Genomic DNA, 13337 nt, shown 5'->3' on the forward strand with positions numbered 1-13337 from the left:
ACCAACCTTGCGATAATATATATATATATATATATATATATATATATATATATATATATATATATATACTTATATAGTAATTGATGCAGTAAATACATGTGTATTTACATGTACATATGCATGTATACATACGCATATATATACACACACACACACACATTGGTTGGTGCGGTTCGGAACCAGCAGCAGCCCTTCATAGTCCAGGTGTAAGAAAACAATTTCCTTTTGTTACACAGCATGGATTCTCAAAAATGCCCCAATTCATTGTATGAATAAAACCAGTGTGTTCTTTTGAATTTTGTTGTTATAATGAATAGAAAGCTGATGGCCACATCTCTGACCTCACAGTAATATTCACAAATAAGTCTAAAAGATCATTTTGCATGATTTGCAGAGGCATCACAATACTGACAAAACACATTTTTTCTTCTTAATTAAGTAATTGATTAGTCAAAGAAGTCCAACAACAACGACTACTATTAATACGTCGGGTAAAGCATTATGAATGCTAGAGTGAATATGAAAAATATTTGTTAAATGTTAAAATGACAGGTTTTTGTGATGTAAAAATATAAATCATGTCTGAATTTTTAACAACTTCATCTTGACTCATAACATCAACAATCGTTTTTAAAAATGAACAAATAACGTACAATAACCTGGTTTCATTAATATGATGACCCTTAAACTAACATGGAGTTGAATCATAATTTAGTTTTATTACAGCACTGAGTCTTTTGGGCTAGGAGTCTATAAACGTGGCACATGACTTGGTAATATCTGCACACTCAGGCGCTGAAACAAACCCAGCTCCAATGTTTGATGCCGCCACCGCCGGCGTCACTGTGGGTGTGACGGAGACTTGTCACGTGTAGTGCAACAGCCAGACGTTCCTGCGCCTCCTTTAATGTTCGCTGTCGGCCTCTTTAACGCTTCCCTGACCAGTGTCCTTCTCATCTTCTCATCAATTCAGGAGGGACGTCCAGTTCTTGGTACCATCACCGTCGTATAGAACTCGGCCTTCTCTGTGCTCCATGGTGTATTTAATGCTTTGGAGAGTCCTTTGTAACCTTCTCCTGACTGAAACCTGCCAACGTTTCAGGTTATTGTACGTTTTCTTTTTTAATTACTCCTCCTGGAAGGTTTGTTTGTTGCTTAAATGAATTGTTGTGAATTAACAGGTGTAAAAAGTTCAGACACAATTTATCTTGGTCCCATTTTGAAATGAGTGTGTAGACTTTTTATGTAAACTGCACGCTGTCACTTGTGGAGAGTTTGTTCTCATGCGTTTGCTGTAAGTTGACTCACACTTTGCAATCGTCTGGTTAAAATCTCAAGAAAAACATGTTTGGGATTGTCAGTATATCCATATGACCCGAGGCCGAACATTGAGTATTTATTCTATGACATTTGATGTCTGCACGATGTTGCAGTGTGATCAGGGAGAAATAAACCAGCAACAACGGGTCTTAAAAGAAGAGTTTTATTAAGCCTTCGAAACACAATCAATCCATCGATATTTCCTCCTTCACCCTTTGGAAAAATAGGCGATTTTCAATCAAAGTACCCCAATAGCTTGCAATATTTACTTGTATAAATGTGACGGGAAAAAGTAGTAATACAACTGCTCATCAACGTTTGACAGCCCAAATTTGTATTTACAGCAGGTAAGTTATGCAACAGTGGTTTTGTACAATCCTGCATGGAGCAATTGTTTTGACCAGAATCATTTCCTTTCTTCCTCATCAGTCCAGAAGATTTAGAATTCGTTTAATAATATATGCAGATACGTTTATACATTTTTAAGTTATGAGAATCAGAAACCATGATGACTCGATGAATCGGTCATGGAAAAAAGTCCAAATGTCCCTGAGCATGGAAACAATCCTGCACATATGAAGTGATATCTGCATATAGTCTGCTAGAGGGCAGCAGTCACTCACTGGTGGACTTGCAAACAGGAGCTGCATTCCAAATCACTTTTTTTTTTCTTTGACGCTGTTGCTCTGTGGTGGAGGAGGAGGAGGAGAAGAAGACACTTTTATTGCATTATTTACTCATACAGGAAATTGTTCTCTGCATTTAAAACCCATCACGCAGTGAGAAACGGACCCGTCACTCATGTGTAATGAGACTGTTCAACATTTATATTTCCTTTGTGCAATTATGGATATTTAATCATTTATCAGGTTTTATCTTTCACTGGTGCTTCTTGTTCTCACGGATAAGAATATGTTCTTTGACAGTTTGCTATATTTACTCATCATATCTTAATTATTCATTCTGAACATCAGCTGATCAGCATCACCAAGAAGGCTCAGCAGAGGTTGTTCTTCCTGAATCAGCTGAAGAAATTCAACCTGCCAAAGACGATGATGGTGCACTTCTACACGTCCACCATGGAGTCCATCCTCCGCTCCTCCATCACCGTCTGCTACGCTGCAGCCACAGCCAAGGACGAAGGCAGGCCGCAGCGTGTCATCCGCTCTGCACATCGGCTGCAATCTGTCGTCCCTCCACGACTTGTTTGCCTCCGGGACTCTGAGGCGGGCAGGAAAAAGATTGTAGCCGACCGCTCTCACCCCGGTCACAGACTCTTTGAGCCCCTTCCCTCGGGCATCAGGACCAAGACCTGTTTTTTCCTGTCAGCAGTTACCCCTCAGAACACTTGCATAGTGGTTTGTCTCACCATGGAAACACATACGTGTTTTAACATACTTATCTTATTTATATTGTTAATTCTGGCTTGCATATACAGTATTTTATCTTATTTTACTTTATCTTATTCCTAAATTGCAATGCACCAAGTCAGATTACTCTATATGTAACATATGTGGCAATAAATGGCGTCTGACTCTGATGTTTTTCCTATGCTGGAAGAGCGAATAATGAAGTATTGAGGCACCTTTCCTTAGTATTTTGATCATTCTAACAGCTTTTATCATGGTTATAATTCTGTTTCATTTCACACAGTGATGAACCTTCCAAAGAAACTATTCAACCGAAGCACACTCTCCACATAAATACCATATTCTTTCTTCAACAGAGGGCACTCATGGTTCATATTAGAGCCCTTCAGACAGACATTCACAAAAAGAATGAGCTTTCCGTTTTTAAGTAAACAATTCCACATGTGTTGTTTGGGAATGAGCAACACATTTATTTTTAAATATTTACAGAGATATTCATAAAAAGTAGACTGTATCAGACTACTACCCTGGAGAGGACACCTTTTACACAATAAAGTAATAAAATGCATAAATCAACCATATAACAAATAATATTTAGAGAATACATTTCTTTTGTAAAATATATAAAACAAATTATGTTATACCTTATATTTTAAAAGCATTTTTAAATTGGCTTGTGTACAGTATCCTAAATGTGCAATCTAGTCTTTTATCGTGCTACAAAATACAACTCTATTTCAATTGTTCTGCCACTTTTCCTCATATTATTAATATTTTAACCAGCACCTGCAGTCAGAAAGCATCTTTTTGGCTCGTGAAGCTTGAATGTAGCTGAATATGGCAATAACATAAAAGGACACTGGCGACGAACAAAACAATGTCTTTTGCTGTACAAACAGGTCCACGTGCTCCAGGCGTGCAGCCTCACACGTCAAGCAATGTCCGAAAGTGCTGTGCTCGTTGGGCCAGTTCCTTTGCGAACTCCTGAGCCTCGCGCAGAGCCTGCGTGTCCGGGAAGTGCACCGCCGCCTTCTTGGTGGCCACGGCCAGCTGCTTCAGGAGAGCACACAGGTGGTTGCTCTTGCCCAGGAGGCTCTGGGAGGAGCCCCCCCGCTGGGCCTCCTTGTACAGGGTGTCCACCAGCCTCTGGCCCACCATGATCACCAGCTTACTTTTGGAGATGAACTTCTCCGGCGGGTGGCCGTCCTGGAGGCTGCCCACAAACCCCCCGATGGCCTTGTGGAGGGCGCCGAAGTAGAGGCGGCAGTGCTCTGTCAGGGAGGCCGACCGCGGCTCCTCTGTGTCGCCGCCGGACTCGCAAGAGAGACGCTTGTCTTCAGGCTACGCAGTGGACACATCCAACAAACAGCCTCGTGTTATGTCTTACAAACCACAGTGTCTTTTTCTGACCAGGAGGAATGTCCTTAATCCTGAATAGCATCATTGCAGATCGATAGGACACTTAGGATACACTAACCTGTGCTTTTGAGACCGGGACGTTTTCTTTTGGTTCCTTCTGCACTTTCTTCTGCTGTTTTTCAAAGTCATTTTTTGTCTGACAAAAGCAAAACGAAGTGAGTTAGTGTAAAGTGACATTGCCAAATACACTTGGGGGTTTTCTTGGTTTCCTGCCCGTCATCCAGTTACCATAGTGACTCGTATTATAGGTGATGACTCACGCCCTGATAAGGCGCGTTTTACGGCATGATACGGCCATTTTGCAGTTTGCGTCCGCTCACATTAGATTGAGGCTGGCCAGCCATGAACAGTACAGTTCAAACAAAGGTCACAATCTCAAGTACGGCACTAATTGCCCCGCCGCTGTTTTCTGTTCAGATCCAGGGAGCCACAGTCGGTAAAGCTATAGAGCTTTGCGTTTCCAGCAAAAGGCGCCATAGTTTAATTTTGATGTCAGGGGATTTTCCACCTAAAAATAATTACAATTCAAGGGCCCTCCAGTGAAAAAGGCGGATTGGGGCGGTGAGAAACGCGACGGCACCGTTTTATTGACTGTCAATTACAAAAAGCTGCCTGGGCCGCACAGGCGCTCTGTCCAATCAGGGCTTTTAAATGTAAGAAGCTCATACCTGTAGCTCTACGTAGTCGTTGTCATCCTCCACCGAGTTCCCTCCATGTCCACCGTCAGGACCTTCCTTGGTCTCTGGCCCAGCCTTGGTGTTGGGGGGCACCGGAGCTTTCTGGGGGGCTCTGAACAGCAGCTTGCCATTGGCGTTGACGATGGACACCAGGCACTTGACGTCTTCTGGAACAGTCCGCGCCACCATGACGAAGCGCTCCAGTTGGTCAGGGGTCTGGACCTGGCTGGGGTCCTGACAGAGCGTGTCGAGGGGCCAGCCAGCCGTGTTCAGAGCGCCCACTGTTTGTTGTAGGATCACCCCTGAGTCTTCTACGATGGACAGCTGTTTAATGAGCCTCGTCTGAAGGTTGGTATCGGTCAAACGGCGGGCGTTGCCCTTGACGTCCAGTGCAAAGGTCAGAAAGGACGTCAGAGAAAACACAATACCCTCGGCAGCTTGTTTGATTGCCGTCAGGTGTTTCTCCAGATGTTCTCTGCTCCTCCAGTGACTGCTGACGAACTCCATGAGAAGGGGGACGGCCCGGCAGACAGACTCCCGCAGCTCTAGGAGCCTGCAGCAGGCCTCGTCCTGGGCGAGCGTCACCTCTCGCAGCAGCTCGGGGGATGACGAGCTCAGGGCCAGAGAGTCACAGGAGCTGGTGGAGGAGCTGGAGGCCGTGCTGATTCTTTGACTTTCTGCCGCGGAGAGAAGCTGTGTTCTACCTCGCTCGCCGTCCTCTCGCCCGGGCAACTCCCCTTTTCCAGGAAGTTCCCGGAACGTTGTGCAGGCCATGAAGTTCCTCATCCGCTGCAGACGCACCTTCGCAAGTACGTGAGCGTTGGTTGAGTCCCTCCTGCACTCCAGGGGTATATGATCACTGGGGGGATCACTGACCACCTCTGTAAGCTTCTGAGTTGGGGGCTTGTCGTAAATGGACACTTTGGGTGGACTCCAGATGTCGGGCAAGTTGGATTTCGGTATATCATAGTGCGGGGCAGTGGAACTGCCTCTTTGATTGGGCCAAGCGTGTGCTGGAAAAGTGTCAACAAGTTTGGCTTTGGAGGGGTCATAGGAGCCTTGGGGTGAACTTTGTTTCTCAGGACCCACTGGCACGTCATAGATCCACTCAGGCTTGCAGGAGCCGGGAATGGTACTGCATCCAGCCGTCATTTTCTGTTGGGCTTCTGTAGCCGAGGGAACGGGGATGTCATAGCTTGAGTCTTGAGGCAGAGGCGGTGGGACGGCATACACCTGTGCACCAGAACACAGTTGTCAGAGAGGGCTATTGCGAGCATATTGCAGGTTCTTTATTCATCAATCCCTCTAAATATGGGAAACATACGTAAGAGGCTTCCGGACTGCTGCTCTTTGGCACCCGTTGTGGAGTTGTTGATGCCTGCAAAAAGAAACATCACAATAGTCGTAAAATGTCAGCATATGTTCAAATAGCCACTCCACGTTTGATGCATTTTGTTGGTGTGTAGTTCCTGGAGCTCACGGTGAAAAGGGAGGCTCGTCTCGCCTGGCTCGGGACATCGTAAACCTCCCCAGTGGGACGAGACGTCGCGCTGAAGATTGATGGCTGCGGACGAGACAGACGGGGCTGTAACATTGGGGTTGACTGGAAACATTTGAACCGCGTTCATCAAAGCCGCGTCTACCTCATTGACCTTTGCATCAACACGTTTATGGGGACAGTTTTTGCTCTGAAGCCGGTTGCGAGCGCCGGAGAGTACCCCATAATGCATGCACGCTGCCAATTAACACGGCTGTATAATAGAAACCATGCTGCTCATTGAATATTAGGTGGCTACTGCAGAAGGGAACAGACTCCCCTGGAGCAGGAAAGGAAATCGTGAACATGTGGGTTCAGTTCTTTCCCCCTGGCTCGCTTCTTACGCACCCGTACAGACGCTCCCGTCTTTCTGGGGCCCACTGTTTGCAGTTAAAAGTGTCTAAAGTCTGTGTCTGTTGGTCTTTTATGGTCCCATAAAGAGCCCGGTGCTGCATGCCTGTCCCATGGAGAGCCCCCTGGTCCCCATCTGTAAGCTCTTTTGCCAGCAGGGGTTTCACAGCATTGCATTTCTGCAACAGTCTACATCTCTAATCATGAGGGTGAACCCTTCCCCAAGGGAGAGGCCCAACTTTGACCCCAGAGAATACACAGTTAAAGGGGCCTGGGGGTTCTGTGAGATCAATTAACTGTTGTTTTCTGTATGGATACGCAAGTATACACTAAACAAGAATATTTCGCCATACAAGGAATATTGTTCTTAACGTTTTCCCCATTAAAGAAAGTCATCCACTAAAGGTGTTGAGTTACAGCTCTATTTCTATTTAATATGGACATCACAGCGGTGTTAGAGTTGCGTCATACAATTATGCACAATAACTACATGCACTGTGTTTGTAGCGAAATGCTAACTTACAACACCTGCTCACAGGAGGGTTTATTAGAGGGAAAAATTTAATAAATAAATAACAGAGCAAGAAGATCAGTGCGCCCCCTGAAATGACCCCCTGGCCTCCTAAAAAAGTCTGGAAAGAAAAATGTAATACTGGTTTTAATATTGACAAAGCCGGCGAGAAAAGATTGACAAATTTAGTTCATGCTTTTCACAATAAAAGTAATTTACATTTTATTGTTGTTCATTGACCATGTCGTGGGTGTATGAAGGCCTTAGTAGTCTTTTTAAATAAATATAAGTCGAGGGCTATTTCTGCAAAAGGGAATGAAGGGAAGGAGCAGATTTGGTCTGCGCTACCGTCGACAAGACTTAAATGAGTAAATGAAAATGCCGTTTTAGTTTGGAAAACGGAACCTAGGAGTTGTTGATTTGCTACAACTGGCAAAAATATTTGTGAAATAATCTCAGAAAGAAACGCTGCCCCCCGTGTTCTCAACATGAATCCAGTTCTTGTAGAAATCCAACTCGTACCTTGTACCCGTCAGGTCCTTCTCTCCTCTTCCTCGGTGCTGGCGAATATGGAACCTCTGAAGTTGACGAAGGAGTGCACGGCACATTGTAGATCACGTCCATGCGCTCATAGGCCGGACTGCTGCAGGGTCGGGGGACACTTGGGATCTGGTAGATATTCGGTGTTTTGTCGTTGGTCGCAGCATCGCTTTGGTTGGGTTGGGCTACGTCGTGGCGCAGCGAGGCCTCGGCGGTTCCTGTTTGTGGTAAAAGCTGCAGTCTGTTTGCCGGGGCCAGACCGCGGCGTCCGTAAAGAGAACACATCCACCATCCGCTGGTGCCGGCCACGTTCTGATCCATCACCGTGACGATGTCCCCCTTTCTGAAAGCCAGCTCGTCTGCACACTCCGCAGTGTTGTCGTACAGAGCCTTAGCAAGTTTGTTCTACAATCCAGAGCAGAACGACGGGGAAGAAAGATCAGTAAGAAACACCCGCGGAACGTGTGGCACATTTTAAATCAGCAAAAGTCAGGTTCCCAGTTCCCCCGGTCAGTTTTTCGAATGTCATTTGCATGGCAGAAATACCCATTTAGAAGTTGTCATTTCACACGGAATGTGCTGCGTTTCCTTTGCTGCTGCATGACAACATTTCCTCTTGTCACATGTTGCTAAAAGTGTCATGACTCATCATATGAGTCACAAGAGATAACTGCACAAAGTCATTTTCTAATTCATAATGAACTTACATAGTTCTCAGTCTTGCACTTACTGTTAAAATGATTTAAAAGCAATAACAACAACAACTGGTGGTCTGAAGGAGCCTCGTGCGCGGCACCTTTGTGCAGCCCGGCAGAACGAGAAGCAAAGCCGTTGATGCGTGACAGAGAGAACCGGATTGACACTCATCTGATGAGCTTCCCACGAGAAAGTTGTGCGTTTCAATGTGACCTGGCTGTGTGGTTGTAACATGATGGTCCCCATCTTTACCTTTTAACATTTGGTCAAGACAACAAAAGGGGGGACTTACGGAGGTGGAGTATTCAATACGGTTGACACCATAATGGAAGACGCGATCTACAATAGGTTGATATTTGTAACCGCAACCCTGCTATGACTGTATTATTTTTTTAACTGTATATATGACAAAAGAGCCAACCACTGTGCTCCACGCCTGCACAACTAACAATGGCTATCACAAAATAATAGTTCCCATGCTGTCAAAAGGCCCCCTGTTATTATATACTTCGTTATTATTGTTACAGATTCATTAACAGATCTTTGATTTTATAGTGGGACTCATTTAGATTTCCTCATTTATGTGGTTGGTAGTTTGATAAATGGTCATGCTGAAGGAACCACTAACAAAGCCTATTAAACACAACTAGAATGGAACCTAATCTCCAATATTGTCCTCTTAAGGGGACAGTGTGTTGGACTTGAGATTGCAGATTGTAAGCAGCTGAATGAAAACCTTCGGGCCCCCACCCAAAACCCTACAAGTGTATATATTGAATATATATATATATATATATATATATATATATATATATATATATGCATTGTTCTGGAGTCCTAGAGTAATATCAACACAGTCTATCCTGAATCTCATATCTCTCTCTTTTGTCTTTGTGTCTCTCTTTCACATTGTGAACTCCGATGCCATCAGATATCCGTGTAATTGGTCATACTGAACTTGTCCCCTCAGGATGGGAATGTCAACATGTCATTGGAGTTTCCTATATTTAGTCCACCCCCACATTATTTCTAGTTACTTTGATTTATTCACCACTGTATTTTTATTCCTTATTGTATCCACTTTTGTATTTATTCTAATGCGATCGGGGCAAAGCGTGCGTTCTCTGTGCATTTTTGTATGTTAAGCAACACAAAGCAAATAAAGCAATGTATGAAAAGAAACAAGTTGTACTTGGTTATTACGTCAATGACACAAAGGAACATCCAAGACACTGAAGGAATATTGGTGCAGACGGACCCTCTCCAAAACAAACACACACCCCTCAGCTGATGAGTGTGTGTTTGCGTGCACGCTGTCATCTGCAACAAAGAGCCCATTGACCATCAGAGCCCAACGCGCTCAGCACCTGTTGGGATGCAGGCCTGCACTGTGACACACACACACACACACACACACCAGGCCTCCGCAAACGGCCTGGCCTAATCCTCAGGGTCATGCTGCAGACATGCAAGTGAAATACGTGGGGTCAGATGACAGTCGGCAACCGCACACCAAGATTTACGCAGTCCTACTTCCTTCCCCCTTTGAGTCATCCTTGTACACAACCCCCCCCCCAAAAAAAAGTAGCACCCGATTGGTTTCATCACTAAACTGTATCTGACCCACCATGACTTACTAACCCAGGCCATAAGGCCCAGAGCCATGTAAAGCACATCGGATTATCAGTGCAACTTGTATTCCCAATACTGGTTACTGGTCCAAATGTGCCCATTGAATCCAGGCCACTGGTCCCCGGCGTTGGTGCTGTGTTTACTCGTGTGTTCTGCCTGCTGATCACCGAGTACAGTAACAAAGTCAGATTCAGCTGTGACTCTTTTGGATTCCTGCACACGCCTGCTTGTGCGGATCAGTCCCCTGACAGCTGGCCGTCAGCACTTTAAACTGCACAGCTGTCTGTGCCTCTCCCGGCCCTCTCTCTCTCTCTCTCTCTCTCTCTCTCTCTCTCTCTCTCTCTCCATTCCGTCCGCGGATCAACGTCGGCCGTCAGACACAACACAGGAGAGGCTTTTAAAAGCTCCCGTTTGGACAGTGTGTCCTCGCGGCCTGAAGGAAGTTACTTCGTTTCGTTGTTTTCTCAAGGATTCTATTTTTAAGTTGCCTTTATGTGACATGGGCCTTTTACCCGACCACCCAAAACTTGGGCTGCAGTTGTGGATAATTATCATTTAATTGGATTATTGTTCAAATTGATTTATTGTTGACGTTACCTTGAATGTCATGTTTCAAGAAAACATCAAAAACACTCCAAAACGCGACTACATCGAAACAAAGATAGCGCAAAAAGTTTGCTTGACAAATGAGCTAAAGCAGAATTGTGTTTGTTCCCTGTGAAAATAATGCTGAATGCTTACTATAACAGTAGCGTCTCTGCCAGCCGATGATGACATCGGTCATCTGTGCATGCACGTGGTAAACGGACTATACTACCCCTAACCCTAACCCTAACCCCTAACCCTAACCCCTAACCATGATCAACAGCCACGACGGCGATGAACAAATCCGTCACACACAACTCAAGGTTTAAAGTTGCACGGTGGGTACAGGTTGTTCAAGATGAGGCCGGGCACATTGTCTAGATAAGACATCCCGTCAATATGAAATATTAAACCTTCCCACGGAAACAGAGGTACCGAGAAAGGGGCAGACGGACCAGAATATTTTGTATCCCCGTAAATACGTTTTCTGGCACGCTTGGAATTAGTTCGAAGGCTCATCAATTTCATCATCTTAAACTTCCCTCAGATTCCCTCCATGGAAAATCACCTTCGCCAACCCGAACGGATCCAAATGGGAGCCCAATTCCAGCTCGGCGCCAGAGACACTGACTCCCTACAGCTGCCCTGGTATTTCCTGCATGGGAACTGGTGAGAACTATGTCAAAATATCATAAACAAAAAGCACACACACACAAACTTCCAGGGACTCTTCAGAAGGCATTCCACACAGACAGCTTAGACTTCTTCTTCTCCGTTTTATCTTACAATATTAAAGTCCCCACAATAGTAGACTTAATATGTTTCAATTTCTTTCCTGGAAGCAATCCGAGTGTTTGAACAAACACACTGAATGCAAACACTGCGGTGAGCAGTTAAGTGTAACAGTGGGTCCATCGCACTGAGCCATGTGAGGAGCCGGCGATAACGGCCGCAGCAGGAACTCATCTTGCCGCTAACGCTCAAGTTTTATTTATACTCACACTTCCTCTGTCTCGCCTTCTGCCTTGTGTCCCAGCGAGGTCCCTTCGCCAGCTTTATTTTAAGCTGGTACATTTAGACATTTCCGGTGAGAAGGAGCATGGTGGCCGTTTGAGATCTTGGACCCCCGGGTCAGACTAAACGCTGGTTTGTTGCAGGTGTTACATGTCGTGAGTTCATAAACATTTAGAGACGACCCCATATTCTGCTTTCCCTTAAAGGAAGAAGCTCGCTAAGTAACAGCAGTGAGGACAAGTGATGACACAATGTATATATGTGTATATCTGATGGTTTCTCTTTACCCCTGCATGACAAGTTCTATACTAATTATTAGTTTCATTAATATTGTTACTAGTATTAATACATAATTACTGGTCCAGTAAGCACCAATCTGCTTTCATCACACAAAGTCAATCAAAGGTAGTCCAAGACAATGAGACTCAGTCTCCAGTTGATGAGAGACGCCTGGATCACTTCACCCAGAATACAAGTTGACCCACAACCGAGGAGCCCCCTTCAAATCCACACATCCGTGTCCTGGCTTCATGCTGCACACGTTACTGTGCAATACAATAATAATATCAAGCACACGGGAAAAGTCTACAAAACATCTAAGAGCCCAATTACGTGCGTGCGTGTGTGTTCCTGAGCTGATAACATGACCCCCCCCCCCCCTCCTTCACCTGCCCCTTCCAGCGGGTCACGGGGGGCAGTGTGTGGAAATAGAGAATCAAATTGCGATGCAGATGCAGGAGGTCTGCAAGACCTTCAATGTTGGAGAGGAGAAACAGCGCGGACACACACACACACACACACACACACACACACGCACACACGCACACACGCACACACGCACACACACGGCGATGAGAGGACGATCAAGTTGTCTCACCATGTTTGAGTGGCGTCCCGCGCGTGCAGAAGGTGAGTTTCTCGGTGCACCGTCTCACTCCATGGGTGGGAGCGCGGAGGTCTGTGTTTTAGGGGAGGGGGGTGGGGGGCGGGGCGGTATCCTTCTCGTCCGGGCTTCTCAAGCACGTTGTCTGTGCTGTCAGTGGGAGCCCCGGTGTTTTGCACAGTGGGCGGAGTCACCGGGGCCCGTGTCACCGATGGAGCGGCCTCATTGGTCAGCGCCCCCCCCCCCCCCCCCCCCCCCCGTGCAGCTGCCCCACCCAGGACTGTTGTGGTTCTTTCTTCCCTTCCACTCAGCTTCATGCCACTCTTTCATCACACGATCATCTTTCTAAAAAAAGCAGAAGTGCGCCGCTCATCGCGGCTCTGCTTCTAACTAACTTTGTGACCGAACTTCCTTTTTTAAATAATTGGAATGTTTCCTCCGAATGCATAACAGATTTTTATGGCTGGAGGGGGGGGGGGTTAAGTTTGTTTCAAAGAAGAAATTCTCCGCAGCTTTGCCCGTCGTCCTGACGACCAGGCCGCAGCACCGTCTGGGTTGTTGTGATGGGGGCGCGGTGACCTTCAAGGTCTGTGGACGCAGGTCACAGCATCCGATGACCTCTTGCTTCACATGTAGAACACAGAGTATCTGAATGTGGGTAACGTGCTTCGCAACATACAACTAATCCAACACAAACCAAAGTCTCAACGCGTGTGAGTCCACAGCGACCGCGCGTGTGTGTGTGTGTGTGTGTGTGTGTGTCACCATCAGCCCATAGTGCTTCCTGCAGGTTGCGGCATTT

General features: G+C 45.9%; 1 protein-coding gene and 1 long non-coding RNA gene across 2 annotated transcripts; one reads left to right on the forward strand and one right to left on the reverse strand.

Annotated features, from left to right (window-relative positions):
• Positions 1–973: 973 nt before the first annotated feature.
• On the forward strand, positions 974–2859 carry LOC144388954 (uncharacterized). The gene is made up of 2 exons (XR_013453215.1): positions 974–1108; positions 2295–2859. It is a non-coding gene; the product is annotated as an uncharacterized LOC144388954 (long non-coding RNA).
• A 280-nt stretch (positions 2860–3139) lies between these two features.
• On the reverse strand, positions 3140–12700 carry cass4 (Cas scaffold protein family member 4). The gene is made up of 7 exons (XM_040204690.2): positions 12530–12700; positions 7708–8130; positions 6267–6350; positions 6111–6164; positions 4778–6019; positions 4168–4245; positions 3140–4031 (listed from the first exon to the last, which is right to left on the reverse strand). Exons 1-7 carry the CDS (start codon positions 12530–12532, stop codon positions 3615–3617), a joined length of 2301 nt encoding a protein of 766 aa, XP_040060624.2. The 5' UTR covers positions 12533–12700; the 3' UTR covers positions 3140–3614.
• Positions 12701–13337: the final 637 nt, after the last annotated feature.

Source organism: Gasterosteus aculeatus, chromosome 17 (genome assembly GCF_964276395.1).
Source record: "Gasterosteus aculeatus chromosome 17, fGasAcu3.hap1.1, whole genome shotgun sequence".
In the NCBI taxonomy this organism is placed as follows: domain Eukaryota; kingdom Metazoa; phylum Chordata; class Actinopteri; order Perciformes; family Gasterosteidae; genus Gasterosteus; species Gasterosteus aculeatus.